This window comes from Falco cherrug, chromosome 5, assembly GCF_023634085.1.
Source record: "Falco cherrug isolate bFalChe1 chromosome 5, bFalChe1.pri, whole genome shotgun sequence".
Classification (NCBI taxonomy): domain Eukaryota; kingdom Metazoa; phylum Chordata; class Aves; order Falconiformes; family Falconidae; genus Falco; species Falco cherrug.
The window spans coordinates 30,445,979-30,462,267 of record NC_073701.1 but is presented as its reverse complement, the minus strand read 5'-3'; the positions used below and the strand labels follow the sequence as shown (position 1 = coordinate 30,462,267).

At 41.6% G+C, this 16,289-nt stretch overlaps 1 protein-coding gene and 1 long non-coding RNA gene across 5 annotated transcripts in view; one reads left to right on the top strand and one right to left on the bottom strand.

The window, feature by feature from the left end:
• LOC102049050 (tyrosine 3-monooxygenase-like) overlaps positions 1–16,289 on the top strand; it is a 48,828-nt gene that overhangs the window by 15,114 nt on the left and 17,425 nt on the right. For 2 of the 4 annotated variants that reach the window (XR_003558357.2, XM_005435069.3), the window contains exons 7-11: positions 4,087–4,222; positions 4,849–4,918; positions 6,571–6,627; positions 9,725–9,820; positions 14,973–15,106. Coding sequence is in view for 2 of the 4 variants with exons in the window: in XM_005435069.3 (XP_005435126.1) it covers positions 4,087–4,222; positions 4,849–4,918; positions 6,571–6,627; positions 9,725–9,820; positions 14,973–15,106 (493 nt within the window). In the remaining 2 variants the exon portion in view is untranslated. The remainder of the gene's footprint in view (positions 1–4,086; positions 4,223–4,848; positions 4,919–6,570; positions 6,628–9,724; positions 9,821–14,972; positions 15,107–16,289) is intronic. The other 2 variants (XR_003558360.2, XM_055711829.1) reach the window with 1 other exon arrangement.
• LOC114014735 (uncharacterized) overlaps positions 10,347–16,289 on the bottom strand; it is a 58,761-nt gene continuing 52,818 nt past the window's right edge. Inside the window, exons 4-5 of the long non-coding RNA XR_003558361.2 lie at positions 16,076–16,178; positions 10,347–14,636 (exon numbers count right to left, since the gene is read on the bottom strand). This is a non-coding gene — a long non-coding RNA (uncharacterized LOC114014735). The remainder of the gene's footprint in view (positions 14,637–16,075; positions 16,179–16,289) is intronic.

Below are 16,289 nucleotides of genomic sequence, written 5' to 3'. Positions count from 1 at the left end.
CCTACCCCCTTTAAACTGTAGAGAAAACCTGGATTAGTTTAGCCTACAGGCTTTTTAAAAGATGATGCATAGATGGAACAAAGTTTGTTCAAAAGAACTGTGTTTACAGCTAGACACAATTAAGAGTAAGCTATTTTAGTCCCATTATATGGGGCTTTGAACTAATGTCTTACTTATCTTCAATGATTCCCTCTAATAAGGGTCATTTCATTATGCAGAATTCCTTATAGAATAATAGTATGAAGATTGACATTATTATACAAAGGTCCCTTTGTAACAAACTCAGACTGAGTCAGAAGCATCTGCAAGGTCTGTAAAATCTGTGTTAAAGGCAGCCTCATGCCAAGCAGCCACTGGGTGAGGGGTATGATTCATAAAGAGTTCTTCTGATTTATTATTTGAGTATCTTTTACCACTAGCATCAATAAAGCCAGAATTTTTGCTCCTCACAAATCATCAATCAATTGTGTACTTAGGCTCTTTCCTGTGTTACAGGCGTGCAGTGCTCAGCCAACCAAACCTCAATCAAACTATAGGCTGTGATGTGTGTCCCAAAATTCTATAGTGGATGTGTTTCAACTACAGCCTATGTGGAGATGCATAGTGCAGTTCGTCCTGTCACTGCTTAGTTTTGGGTGAGCCCCAGACTGTGCCACTATCTCATTTAGGACACAAATCCCAGCATGTACCTTTGCTAAATAGTGCCTCTATGGACTGGACCATTCTTTAGCATGTGTGATGATAAGTCTTTATATAGCATAGATCAGGAAAAGAACAGACCAGACTATTTCAGTTGGAAGGGACCTACAACGATCATCTAGTCCAACTGCCCGACCAATACAGGGCTGACCAAAAGCTGAAGTATGTTATTAAGGGCATTGTCCAAATGCCTCTTAAACACTGAAAGGCTTGGGGCATCGACCACCTCTCTAGGAGGCTGGTTCCAGTGTCTGATCACCTTCTTGGTGAAGAAAAGCTTCCTGATATCCAGTCTAAACCTCTCCTGGCACAGCTTTGAATATAATAAACTGTAGGGATGGAGAGAGAGAAAGAGAGGAATCTTCTGGAGAGAAAGTGATCATGTTATAACCAGCACACACAGCCAGATAAACTTCCACCTTCTCTTTTGCTCAGCAGTATCTGTGAACTCAAGCAAGCAATTCTTTTTGACTTCAATACAAGTTGAACTACAAGATCTGTCTAGTGTTAGCTGGCCTGCTAGTGAAGCTGGTTTGAACAGAAATGAATTCTACATCATAAGTACTTTATAATTACTTAAAGGGAATTTAAATGGTTAACCATGTGACCATTTAGTAAATGGTTTTCTAAACAGTTAACTAGATGAACCTAGGCATATCTTTCTTTCTAGGAAAGATGTTTGGATTTAGGCATTCATTGTCCTCCACAGCTGGAAGAAATTACAGCAGTGAACTCAAGCAAGCTTACACTACAATGCACAGGCCTGTATACATGAGTTTTTTAGGCCAAGAATTAAGACTTACAGATCACTTTAGGTCAACTGCTCAAGACCTTCCCTTTAACTAATTTTGATTTCAGAGATCTTTGGGCAGCATGTCCAATCAGCCACACCCCCAGTTCTCTACTGATTGCTGGTTTTATTGTGCAGTAACAAAATAGAAGTTCAGATTTTGCAGATACTACCTTCAGCAGAAAACTTTTCCCTATGTCTTTTCAAGGCAGATGGCCAAGTCTGTTCCATCAGCAGACTGTCTGCTTCACTGGCCTATATTTAAAAGGGCATCTCAGGGAACTTGAGCTGTAATTTCCATTTTCCCCTCTGCTCCTCCAACATGGATGCTAAAGCAATATAAATTGCCCTAGACTTTTTCATAGTCGTTCCAAAACTGAGTTACTTAGGGCTTGGTTCTCGTCTGATATATTTTTCAGCTGGTGCAGTTTTCACTTCACTTCACTCAGACTCAGAATTTAGCCCAGAGATGACCAGATTCTGAGATTTTCACATTCCTCTGGGTTGTCTTAGTATGGCTGCAGCAGCAAGGGAGTGCCCTTGTGCCAGCTCCTGGCCAGTGCCCAAGGAGACATAGCTGATGGTCTCCCTATTCCCCCAAACACCCTGCTTCCTCAACATAAAGAAATAATCTCGATACATTTGATTTCTCTTCAGCTTTGAGGCAGTTCTGTACCTATTGCCTTTGAATTCAGTGGAGCAATAGAAGATAACCATGGCAAATGGTATCTTCTAGATCTTCTAGACCAGGGGTCCTCAAACTATGCCCCCCCACCCCCGCCGGGGGTTGGGGGGGGAAAACCAAGCAGCCGCAGATGACTGCCTGCCACTTCATCTGTGCACCGGCCCCCTGTTTAAAAAGTTTGAGAACCCCTGTAATCTAGACTAATCACTTAGTTCCTCACATTGTCAGGTAGAATCATTCCTTGCTGTCCATTCTTTTTTTGCCCTGTACAGCTTCAAATGTTTTGTCAGTTCCAATTCTTCCAGTGAAGCCTTCCCCCACCCCCCTCTTTTCTTCTCTTTCTCGCTCTTTTTTAAATGAGAAAAGTGCTAATAGCCAAAAGAGAAAGACAAGAAAATGTTGGAAGAAACACTAAAAACCAAACCAAAACAAATCTTATAAATGGCCTGGTTTCTGGGTGGGATTTTGTTGTTTGTTTACATAAAATAAATTAGCTTCCAGGCCTCATGACACAATAGAATATGGATAGAGAAGGGAGAATAAAGCAATTTCTGATTTTTTTTTTAAATGTAGTTTTATACTTTAAAGAAGATGAAATGTCATTTATGGGAGCTGAGAATGCAACACAGATTTTGAATATAGGACTTCAAAAGGATTATCACTGGCTCTCCTTTAAAGCAGTGATTTTCAATTTTCTTAGCTTTGCAGACCACCAACGTGTTTCCCATGGAAATGTAGATTTTGTATTCTACTGACCATAGGACTGGTTATTTTGTTAGTTGTCTCTCACAGACCTTTTGTAGTAATGCAGCGGGTCCTGGGGTAACACTGATTGCATGAGTTGAAAACATGGTGCAAAAGTATTTAATTTTTCTGTCCTGTTCTATAGATATATTCAAAGCAAAACATGTATGGTCACATCACTGGGAAGCTCTATAGTTAGTTCTAGGCAAACATAATGGTGAAAAAAAGAAAGAAAAACAGAACAGAAAAATATGTGAAAGCACTGATGGAAGTTCTGATGTGTAAATGGTTAAGGGCCAAATTCCAGCACCCTTACCTCTGATAGGACCTGTTTGCTCTTTCTCCTGCATGTTCCCATTCTAATGAAGTCCAGGCAGAAAGATAGAATTGATAGCAGGTTTTGCCAGTGCTGAGATAGTTTACACATGCGGAGCATGCACTGACAAAGGGAAATGAATTTGAACATACCCTAGGGTATGTTGAAGTAGGCCTACTGAGGAACAGAAGAACCAGCTAGACTGGAGCAGACATTCAGCGCACCTGTTTCTGTCTTCAGCAGTACTAAGTACTGGGGGTTTCAGTGTGGGGAATAAGAAAGTCTGCAGGAGGGGGCTAAGCAGTAATCTAGCATCAGGGAACAGCCAGGTGCTCTCAGACAAGGGTAGGGGTGGGGTGTATCCCTTATCTAACTCCTGGTTTTCTTTTACATATGCTGTACAGGAAATGCAAGAGATAACCCCAGAATTCATAGACAAGCCAGGACTGAAAATGCAGGTTCTGTCCCCTGCTTGATCATAAGGATCATTATGTGACCTCAGACACATCACTGACATGCAAGACATAGTAGATAATGTGTGTAAATGTGCTAAAATTGTAAACTGGGGTAGGCAGTATTCCCATAACTCATATCATTGCTGTGTGAAGATGTGTAGGATGAATGGCTAGGTGCTGTGATGGTGCAGTAATTGGATCCACAGCAGTACAAGGTCATGTAAATAATGATAAGCCAGGATGTTGCTACTGTACTTAGGTGGAGGGAGCTCCTGCAACAGAGCTGGAAAGGTCCTCTGAAAGGGCTTACCTGTAATTAACCAATTACCTAATTACCTAAGTGTGCCATCTAGTTAACCCCAGAAATGCCTAAATTTGGCCTCACTTCCTTTTGCAGAGAGAACAGGTTTCCAGCTGAGACCAGCTGCAGGTCTGCTGTCCGCTCGTGACTTCCTTGCCAGCCTGGCATTTCGTGTCTTCCAAAGCACACAGTATATAAGGCATTTCTCTTCTCCTATGCATTCCCCAGAACCGTAAGTTTGATGCCTTGGCACAGTCCCATGCTTCTGAATGTGTTTGGGATGTTCTCTTGGGTATGGCGCTGGAGCTTTATCCAGTAGTCCACAGAATGAAACAATTTGAGAAACTGGTAGCTGCAGAATTAGAGGGGGCAGTCATGCATGAGAGGGTGTGGGCCTCTGTCTCTCTTGCAAAGTCGTCTGGGGTAGGAAAAGACTGGAGAATATCTGGTTTCATCTTTTCATCCTGCATTCAGTTACCATCTGCTGGGGTTTGATTCCCTGCTGTGAAAGTCTCCCAGTAAGTGCTGGCCAGACAGCAGCAATTACATTTCATGAGAAATTACAAGTCTGCACAGATGCTTTTGTTGTATGCTGGGACAAAACAGAGGCCTTTCAAAGATGTTGTGACATAGGAGACCAGTGCCCGTGCCATCCCAAGTGAGACAATAGCCAGCATAGAGGGGGGCAGCTGGCCTTCTGCAGCAGTAGGGAAGGCTCCCTGCAGAGCCAGGTATGGAGGCAGCTACTGTGGAGCAGCCCTCACGCTTGGAGGTCTATCAGCTAAAGCCCTTCATGGGAAATACATGTAGGGCAAGAAAAGCAACCTTTATTAAACATGAAAGTCCCTTGTTTTCCAGAGACTGCTGCCATGAGTTACTGGGTCATGTTCCCATGCTAGCTGACAAGGAGTTTGCCCAGTTCTCACAGGTAAGAAGCTTGTTCTGACTGTTTAACTGGCCACTCTGGTTAGTGGGCTAGATGTGCATCAAAGGCATGCAGCTCACTGCGCTTAAAACGGTATTTTAAGTCTTGATTGTGCCTGAGTCGCAACCTCCAGGGATGGTGGGCTAGCAGTGTTCCAGGAGACGTTTACTCCAAGAGAGTGGTAGCAATGGACATTGTGTAAAAGGAAGGGCAGGCAGTGCTTGTGGGACTTCTCTGTGGGAGGGCTGCGTCAGTCTGCAGAAGGATGCCAGTGGAGCCTCTGCGGTGCTGCATGTTTGGGTTGTACTGACTACGCTGTTCCCCTGGCTTTCTGTCCTGCGCCACATGAACCTAACCAGCAGCAGCCATCCAGCCCCCAGGCTGGTTCTGTCTCTGGATGTACATTTTTATCTCACACGATACTTTAATTGTGTCCATCACCATGTCATTCATTAGAGTTGTTTTTCCTTTTACAACTTACCAGATTCTCACAGCATTGCTCACGCTGGTAAGGAGGCTCCAGAAAGCAAACAGGGCTTCTTTGTGTAATAAGAGGCTATTTGGTATGAGCAGTCAGTGTCAGACCCAAATGAACTCAATGACCTCACATAATTAAAGACTTCAGAACTATGAATGTGCCTCAAAACCATAGCAGAGGGAAGAAGATAACTCATATTCCAGGCTTATCAATCAGTGGCCAGTGTGGAAAGTGGCAATAAGGGCACAGGGGTTACATGATGTTAGGTCCCTGTCAGAATACCTTAAAAAGAATGCCAGTTCACCTCATATCATGTGGTTTTCAGTTGTATCAACTTGGATACATGCCGGTTTCCATTTTGGTCACAAATATTGGCTACTTTTAGATTCAGATGAGTAGTACTTAAAATATCCTAGTGGTCTATAATTTATTCTGGAAGAAACCTCTTCAGTTCAATACTAGAACTGAAGACACATGAGAAATAAGAGATTACAGCAATTTCAAGACTTTCAGCTTTCCCCTTTTCCCTGTCTATAACACAGACTACACAACATGGGCTCACATTAAATTAATTTTCACATTTCCCTACTTTTTTTTACAAAACATTTTCACAGTTGAAATTCATCCCATGAAAATTCTTTTCCATTCCATTCAACATGAGACTATGAATGGTGAAAATGCTCTAATTTTGTTTGCTCTATGATATGGCTCCCATGGTAGTTATGAAGAGACATCTACAGACTCCTATTGTGAAAAGAAAAATTGACAGGGAGCACAGAAGAGAGCAAACAGAATCCATCCTGCATGGGTCTGTCAGAAAGAGAGTGAGAGACAGAAAGGTAAAGATAAAACCCACCTTGCTGTCCATCCTTCTCATGCCTCCCTGCAAAGGTCTGCCAGGGATAGTACAGCATTAAGCCAAGAGATGGTTAACTTTACACAGAGAACGCTGAGGATTAAACCCTCATCTAATGTGGCTCCCAGTGGTATGTAGCTGGGGGCCAGGGAGAGGTAGGCATCCTGGAAGCCATGGAAGGTCATTTTGGGTGACAAAAACAATGAATAGTTCATGCTATTCATGCTAGAAATTATGTGGTCCTCCCCCTTCCCCTCTTTCTCTCCCTTGGGTTGAATAATCACACAAGTGTAACACTGCCTGCTTGCTTACTTGCTTTAGGATATTGGACTGGCTTCTCTTGGATCATCTGAAGCGGAGATTGAGAAACTGGCCACAGTAAGTACAGATGGCAGTTTAATATCAGAGGCAAAATCCAAACGATTCTCTGCATATCCCTTACTGTGCAGGGAAAGCTCTTCTCCAGCGTCTCAGGTTAGCTGGAAAAAAGGGGGCATTAGCAGGAGTGTCTCCTCTCATCCAGAGGTTAGGGAGGTGCTGGAGCAGGGGCTGGAGTCCCTCTTGGGGAGCCCAGAACTGTGTGATTTCACCTGAAGAAGTATTTATACTTTTTGCTTCTATAAGAAAGTATTACTGAAGCCAAGTTTCTACAATTTTAGCCACAGGAAAGTCCAAACTCGATTTCTACATTCATCTAATAGACTGGGTACCCAATATTATTCCTGCATTTTCTTCTACACAAGGTGCAGGGAACTATCACAATGTGATTCACCCTTTATTCATTAATCTCACAAATAGGTGAACACTTAAAAGCAATTTGAGAGCAGGTATTGTCATTTTGTTCTGAGACACTAGGCTGCCAAAAGAACTCATGCAGTCCCTTGCTGCCATCTTACCTTGTTCTGAGTGGGCTGGAGACTGATATTTTTTTTTTTTTTCTGATAATGACAACCATTTCCCAGTCTTGATGAATTTTTCAGGGAAGGAAAGGAACCTTACCATCACCCAGCTAGGGGAGGCTCATTCATGAGAGAGGGTGGATAGAAGATTGTTACTTCTGAAATTTCTTACCCAGCCCACAGCCCCACTCATGGTGAAGTGGAACGAGGCACTGTGTGAAGGAGATGATGGCTCACCTAAAATCTATCTGCACATATCCATCCTTGGGTCAGGACCAAATAGACTAACAGTATTTTTAGAGTTCAGAGAACAAAAGGTACTAGTACTGATTTTTATGTACCATCATCCAGGTCCTGGGCTGAGTGATGTGAGTGGACTGTGTGGGAAGAGGCAGTGACATGTCCACATTTCCTCTGCAGTTTCCCCTCTCTGGTTCTAGAGAGGCTAGAGTAAGATTAAGAATGCCTTTGTAAGGGTTAAACAGTTGTGAGTCCCAGAAAGCCATTTTGCATTGTTACCCTGGCCTTGGTGAGATTGGGTGAAGGCCAATTCCTCTGCAAGCATCCCTCCCTGATGCTGGACTTGCTAGGACTAGATTAGAAATAGGGTTAAGATTAGAGGTATGATGGGTCTCATATCTGAAATTGTCATTGTGTCATCTAGGGTTTGGGGATGTAGAATAAGGGTACCTTTTTGAAAGGGCTAACTGAAGTTCGGGGTCTGTAAGAACAGAATTTTGTAACTGCCATTCAAGTACTCTGGACAGTAAGCACTCTGGATTAACATCTCAGTCTTCAACTGCTTAAAAGTTAGACATCTAATTGAGGGCTTACTGTTTAGGTTCCTTCACTAGAAAGTGAAGATAGAGAAGAACCTGCAACATATTCACTATCCTGACATAGCTGTCTAACAAATTATTTTTTCTCTCTGGAAGTCCCTGTCATTCTCTGTTCACTATAAAGAGAAAGTAGGTAACTAGCTTAGATGATAAGACATCATTTAAGTTAACTAAAAGTTAATTTAAAGAATCTTAACTTTGTTTGTTGCTATGGTCTGTAACATTTGTAAGACAAACTTCAAAATGCCATTGTTTTATTCAGTCCCTGGACGACTTTTAAGCAGGTGGATCCATGCACAAGAGATGGGAAATTGCCCATGTTCATGTCATCCACAGAGTGCCACTAGTACTGTGTCTTGTACCCTGTTAAAACAGTGACAGCTGAAAGAACCTCATTAAAAGCCAAATATAGGGTAACTAAGGAAACACTAAAAAGAATTACTCCTTCTCCAATGTCTCATTCTCCAGTCAAAAAGATCTTCTGCAAAATGAGAAGATACTCAAAAGAATTTTCACTGTGAAATAAGAATCAAGATTATTAGCACAATAAGAGTGCAGAATTATTAGCTGATTTGTAGATAAAGCAGCTCAGGATTCTGCAGAAGGAAAGATCCTGGCATGCTGTTTCTGTAGTGGTAAATTTGCAGGCTAAAACCAAGTCATCACAATTATAAGACGTGTGAAAGAGAAAGAAATAGAAAGAAAGTAGCAGGCAGAATAGACAGAATAACAGTTTCACATTATTTTACAAACTGCCTGCAGTTCTTTGAGAAGGGTGCTGAGAATGCAGTACTTCTGGCTAAAGTGAAGCCAAGGTCCAGCCCTGTGTATGAGGCAGCAGAGTGCAATGCATCCCTAGAGGAACCTTGAAAAGTTGTGACACAAAGCCATATTCTTGAAATGCCTCATGTTTTCCATTTTTTTCCTTTTTCACAGCATCTTTTCAGCTGCTTAGGGGTCGGGCTGTGTCCAGAATTGGTCCTCCACTGTCCATTTCCTTAGATGTTATCGTAGGGAAGGGCTAATAGGTTGGCAGAGCCACAGGTCACTTTTATCCCACCAATGTTCAGCAGGTAAAGGAAGTGTGGTCCTATGCGTGCTTTATGGCAAGAAAAGCTCAGGGAGATGCATTTTTTTTTCTTTTTTCTTTTTTTCTTTCTGTTGGAGCATGATAAAGATGTAATTGGAATAATCTTAAAGGGTACATTGCTGCTAAGGGATGATTACTCAATTCTTCTGAATGCTATCACACAAAGGAGGAGGGAAACTGCCCTTCCAAGTACCCTTCCTAGTGTCCTGAACCCTCTGTGGGGGCCTACCTGTCCTTCTAGGGATTATGGGTTGAAATCTGTCAGCTTCCACTGACTATAATGAAGCTCAGGGCTAAGATGTTGCAGGGCAGTTTGTAACATCTCCCAAAGAAAGAAGAGGATAGGACTTTGTGACTTTATTTACCCATGTAATTATCATTAGCAATTTTTTTTCCTTTTTTTTTTGAGTGAGAATGGGAAAGATGGCAAGTTTTAGAAAAGTGTGTTATAACTTATGTGTGTTTTGTTGAAAGAAATAATATAATTTGTTGAGAGAAAAAATAAATTCCTTAAACTTTACAACTATAAAAATGGAAGATACAAAGACATTAAGGAATAAGGATAAAAGAAAACTAAAGGAAAAATTAGAAGCTTAATAATGAACTCCCCGTGGAGACTGTTTTTCACAAGTTGCTCTTATTACCAGCTTTATTGGTTCACTGTGGAGTTTGGTCTCTGCAAGCAAAACGGATTGATCAAAGCTTATGGGGCAGGACTGCTTTCATCTTACGGGGAGCTTACGGTATGTGTCAAACATGGTATTGAAAGATTTCTATATTACAGTTTTCTGAACTCTCTGGTAAAAGCAAAATATTGTTTCCTCACATGAAACAATGTGCTTTAAAATATTGCTTTTCTTTTGCGAAGGAATTAATTCTATCTTCCCAGAAACTACTGAGGAAGGAAAAAACTGCTGTAGGATTGTGTGTTTCTTCCACCTAAAGAAATGAAATGCAATGACAGCAATCATCCTATAAAGTATTAGATTTGCTTCTTACTACTCCTGGCCAGTAGTAATACAGTTGACTTTAACACAAAACTCTGTACCTTTCTGAATTAACATAACACTCTGTACCTTTCTGAATTAACATAAAACTCTGTACCTTTCTGAATTACTCACTAGAGGGCAATATTATGCCTGTTATGAACGCTGCTACTTCATCCATGCCATTGACATACATGCATATATGAATCTGAAATGCACTGACTGATTGGACCAAATAAAGTGCAAAGAAGCTGTAAATAACATGGACAGTTATTTAAAAGAAAGTGCTTTAGTATTTATTATTCCTAAATACATTTCAAAATTAATCCCATCTCAGGTTTTATGTAGATGGAATTCTGTGTACATGGGTTTGATACTGCTCTGCCTGGACAGATTAACTGTGAAAAGAGTGACTGTACACCTTTACAGAAAGCTTATGGGTTTCCCCTCCTTTGGACAAAGCTGATGGGGAGATACTAATTTCTCCTCAGTTCTGCCGAGCACGGAAGCAGATGATCAGTTTCTATGTGCAAAAGCCCTAAATTGGTATCAGTAGAACTCAATTGCTTCAGGTTGTGCAGATACTTGGTGATTTTTTGGAATTAGTAAGAGCCAAAGGAAAACAGAAAAAGCTCTTTTCAAGCATTTGCAGAGCTTTCTTTCCTGATAAGCTGAGATCTGCATGCTCATTAGCCCCCTAGAGAAATAAATGTGCTTTCCGTTTCTACATAGCAGCCTGATCTTGAGCCTGACTGCCCATGAACATGAGCAGAAGTGTGCTAGCAGCATCATGGCACTCGTCTGTAGAACAGTGAAATGCACAGGTTTGAAACAGCAGATAAATGAGCTCTTCTACAAATCAGGCTCAAGCCCAATGCATTTGGTTTACGTGTCTGTTCTATGATAAGTTCAAAACTTAGACAGGAAACCTTGGATTGGTTTTATTTTCTTGGTAAAACCAAAAAGGTCCAATATTAAAGCACAGTTCAAGGCAACATTTATTCTGCTCTGCCTGCCTGAATACTTTATATTCTTAAATCAAGTGCATTTACATGTTAAACAGGGTACTAAAGGGCAGAAGTAATCATGTCTCTGATGCTTGTGTAGCTTTCCTAGTAATATGCACCACAGAATCTATCTACATGATGTTACCTCCTTTTTCTGTTTAATTTTGACACAGATGAAGTTAAAATTTGCATAAGAAGTGCTCAGTTTTGGTGGCTGGGGTTGAGTGTACCAGATTTGTGCTCTCCCTCCTCTCCTTCTACCCTTTTCCTCACCAGACACCAACAAGCTCTTCTGCTTTTGATTAAAGTAGTAGGCAAGAACTGCTTGTTCACAAAGCTGTGCTGTATAAAGCAACAGTATATACAAAATATATAACTGCATCTCAATTTCCTACCTCTAAAGTTGACAATAGAAGTAGTAACTGTCCTTGAGTTGATAAACGGCAGATTCTTGTCATTTTTTTGTCATTTTATTATCATCAGTGGTTGGGTAATGCTGCTGGAGAAACTTTTGATATGGCTGGGTCCACCTAGATCTTCATCCTTCACATTACTGAAATTACAGTTGCGATAGCATTGATATTCAATAAGTAATGAAGGATTAGCCCCCTTCCAAAACTGTGTCCATCTTGCATGTAATGCCTAAGACAGTTTGAAGATGGGCAAGTAGTTCAGCAGTAATGCTGCTGTGTGCCCTGTACAATCCCTGTGCCAACCCTGCAAGTTCAGCAGCATGTAACTTTTTGGACTTAGTGGGCTCTGTGCACTTCACCTGGAGCACCTGAAACTTCTTGTACGCAAATTATTTATATCCATGGCCTGAAGTTTTGAAGTTTCCTTTTATGGCTTTTATGTCACAGATTTTTATTTGGAACAAAACTGAAATACAGAAATGTTTCTGTGTAATCATTCTCATATGCATAAGCATCCAAGTCTAACTTCAGTATAGACAGTGGCAATGTGAGTAAAGTGCTGAGATCCTATGTCTAAGCACCTGCTAGCAACTTGAAAATGTATACCAACTGTTTCTTTTGCAGCTCAGGAGAGGAAATATGTGTAGTGCAGTGTCTATTTCATAGAATGTTTTTTTTTAGAAATACAGCAATATCTAGGCAGTTTTGTTAAGAGGAAGACAGAGTGGAAAATAGTGAGGCTCATGATAGCCTTCAGTTTCTTGTAAAGCTCATTTTGCAGTCTTAGACTGGCTTTTAAGAAAGCTCTAGGTAAGTTTTGCTACTGCTTGGGAGAAAGCTGTTGTCCATCCTGATAATTATCTGCCAGTCTTCTCAGTATGGGCCCAGTTGTGAGCTTCTGCATGGAGGCCCCAAACTTGACTATAATTTAGCTGATGGGTATATTCGGTACAGGCAGACTCACGGCAGCTCATGTGATGGAGGAGACATGCTGCAGCGACCTGCACAAAGGAGAGGTTTCCTCATCACTGAAGGCTTCTGAACCAGTAGTAACAGGATGATTTGGTCACTGAGGCGGCAATAGAGGCATGAGTTACTAAGGCTAGGTGGTTGGCTATGAGAAGATAACGTTAACCAGCTGGAGAGAGTGAGCAGCGGTATGTCCAGCTAGTGTTATGTGAGAACTTAGCATCAGTAAGGAGCCTGGGAACATTCCTGAACTGCAGCCTGCACTGACTCTCTGTGGGTGTGTGATTGTAACCCAGGGAACCAATCCTGACTATGAAATCTTCAAAATGTTTTCCTCTTCTCCACAGCACCCACTCTGACCAGTTTGAACTCAGATTCAGGCAGTTATTTTCTGTGGATGAGTTGATCCTGCCCAAACTCAGGTCATGGCTTTGGAGAAAGGCAGAGGATGGAAATTAGAGCTAGACACCCTTGGCATGAGACTTGCGCTCAAATCCATGTTATCCAACAAATCCTTTAGTGACAGCAGCTAGGTATCGGGAAGGACAGCATAACCATACCCAAATCTAAACTGAACAGTTGTAATGGGTCTGACTGCTGGCCAGCCTTGCCTCCTCTGAACTGTAAGAATTCCTCCCCAACAGCTCTCAGTATTGCACTGTTTATTTCGCTATATTCTGTCAGCTGTTCTACATTATCCAAAATGCTTCTCCTGTTAACACTCAGCTGGACTCTGTCCTACATACTGTAAAATCTTATGGTTCATACCACACTCCTGGCAGCACTCTGTGCTACATATGCTTTTCTTGCAGCACAAGTACTTAACTTGTAGAGGCCTTTAAGGCCATCCGGTTTTGAGCTGAACTTCCACTGAAATCAGTGGGATTTCAATTCTGCTTCAACACTGACAGCATAGCAGGACCCCTGTCAGGTCTTGAGTTTCTGAAATCTTTTCCCATTAGTCCCCAGAGCTTCTAAGATTATAAGAGCAGCCTCATGTTTGTGTATACCATCCATCTTGGATTGTATGAGTGCTCGCCAAGGTTTATTCTTCAATTACACACTGAAAATGAAGAACAGAAAGAACATCATCTTTTACCATTTTATATTCTAGTTTGGTTTTTTTTGGTTGTTTTTTTTTTTTTTTTCTTAAGTCCTGTGTTAATTTCTGCACAAGTTCCGCAGCAAATTGGCCTACTGGTTAAGGCAGGCCTCCAGTGATGGAGAGTTCAGGCTCAGTTCAGTGAAATACCTAAAAACACGGTTAAGGTTACTATCTGAATTTTTCTGGATAGCAGATTTTGCTGAAAGTCTTGTGCAGTGTCACCCACTCTTACTAGTTATATACAAGTATCGTAGGAGTTGGCATTTGGATGAAAAAATAGCGAAGGGAGCCTTCTGAAGGCTGGGGCAAGAAGAGAGAAAGACAAACCGGCAGATCTCCATGAAGAGGTGCTTACTAAAAGACTGTCCCTAGGTGGATGGGGCCCACTGCCCAGGCTGAAGGTGGAAAGAAAGGTCTTGACATTGACTGGAATGAGCTGCCTTTTCCTTTTTGTTTGTACCCAGGACACTTGACCAAAGTGGCCATGGCACTCACCAACCTGGCCAAGTGGAGGCCAAACCAGCTTTTAGGCACATCCACAGTGCTGTTCTAGCATTACTGGAGCTGAGCTAGCTTGGAACGATCTCACTTGGGTTTCAGGGGCAGACAGATGGTACAGGAACTCACTTTTAGCTTGAGCTGTGCTGCCTTCCCAGGGCCCTCTGCAGGTACTAAACAACCAACACCCATACCTACGCAATTGCATTGTCACCAGCTCTGCTGCTGGCTGGCTGAAAGGTGGTCTCCAGTATGCGTAAGCAAAGTAGATGTGCCTACGGACTGCAGTGTGGACATAAGTGTCGTCCATAATCCTCCTGTCTGCCTGAAGGGACAATGTAGAAGAACATACAGCGTAACCTCTGCAGGCCCAAAACACAAACACGTGCACACAGACTATAGCACACACTTACATCTTGGGTTTCAGGGAAGCTTTCAGGTTTCTTAACTGGCATGAAAGCTGTGCAGAAAATACCAGGAGCATCCTGTCCTTCAATGCAGCAGGAAATGTAAGATTTGTGACATGGGCTGGAGACTTTGAAACAGTGTTGCACAGGACTGTGAATCTTCTATCATACTAGCTGAAAAAAGCAGGGGGATGTTGTTTTATCCTTCTACATATTCAGATTTTAGGGGGTGGCATAGACTTTCCCCTCCCTGTCTGAGAATGTAACTATGGTACCCAATTGCACATCACTGTAATACAGGACATACATCTTTCTTTCTTCTTTTTTCTTCTTTTAAAAAATATTATTTTTTTTATTAACTGCTAATTATGAAAGCATCTTTCACCTGTGAAAGAATAGGACTTGATATTACCTTTAAGTGTTCCACAAAGAGCATTTCACAGCCCATTAGGCACTAATTCTTGCTATGTTCGTTCACCTGCTCTAACCTTTGTTGTTCTCATTACAAAGTACGCTTTATCAAACAAGCCAGAGTACAAGCCTTTTGATCCAGAAGTGACTGCAGTTCACCCCTATCAGGATCAAGCCTTCCAGCCTGTCTATTTCGTAGCAGAAAATTTCGAAGATGCCAAGGCCAAGCTTCAGTAAGTAAAGTGTTTGTGGATATTTTCATTGAGGGGGGCACACTGGCTTATATCCTAATCTCAAATACATCTACCACTACTGCAGTAACCACACCAGGCTATCTTACAGCACAACTTCCTCTGCACAGTGGCTTTTTTTACAACAAAGTTAAACATGAGATTGTTTATCTCTGAAAAGCTTCATAGAAAATCATAACTATGTATTATTATGCCCTGTCTCATGCTTCATCTTAGCAATGCCTCTTTTTAGGAACTTCTGAAGTAAATTCTGTAACTGTAACTGAGTAAGAGTAGAGCGCAGTCCCACAGTTGGGGTGCCTATGTGCTAGTCCATACAAATAGGATGTCATGAAGAACTGATTTACCCAAGGTCACATGGAAATTTTATAGCAGACTCAGGAATTAACATGGATCAGCAGGGGGCTTAAAAACAAGATTGCCTTTCTCCTCTGATTATATCTGCACAAGAATGCAGAATCAGCATTCACAGGCAATCTAATTTCTACAAAGTAGCTGACTGCAACCTAAATAACATTACCTCAAATTAGCTTGAGGTGTTTCTAAATGTATTTCTTTGACTGTGTTATGTTATACAGTAAATATATATATATTTTTTTTAACTAGAGTAGGGTTTAAATTCTGGCATTCATCAACAGTTAGAACAACATGACTTATTCTGGCTGGATGCAGGAGGCTGGTTGTGAAGCTACTGAGGAGCATGTAGGAGCTGAAATGAGGAATTTATTACAGGAAGAGAACCTGGTCCAGATTTCTTCCCTACTCCCCTCCATCTCTTCCCCAGCAGCACTGTCTCCTGGGGTTATAGCATGGCAAATTAGGTGCCTCATCTTAAACCTGGAGGTTCACATTAAACTATTAATGTGTATAAAAATGTGGTTGAGAACATACTGGCAGAAGAGAGAGGACTTTCAAGAGCATTTGACTCAGGCAAACCTGAACAGAACTTACAAGGACAAGGAATACACCACTCTCAGACTTGAAGGTTTTTCATACATTTTGTCAAGATAGTGGTGCAGCCAAAGCTGCTCAAAATAACTGAAGGCACAAGAATCTGTCAGAACAGAAAACATAAGGCAACATCAGTACAGGGGGTTCCTACCAGCATTTTCTTAATGGAAACATTGCCAAAAATGGCAAGCAATTGTGATTTTTCTTTTAATAG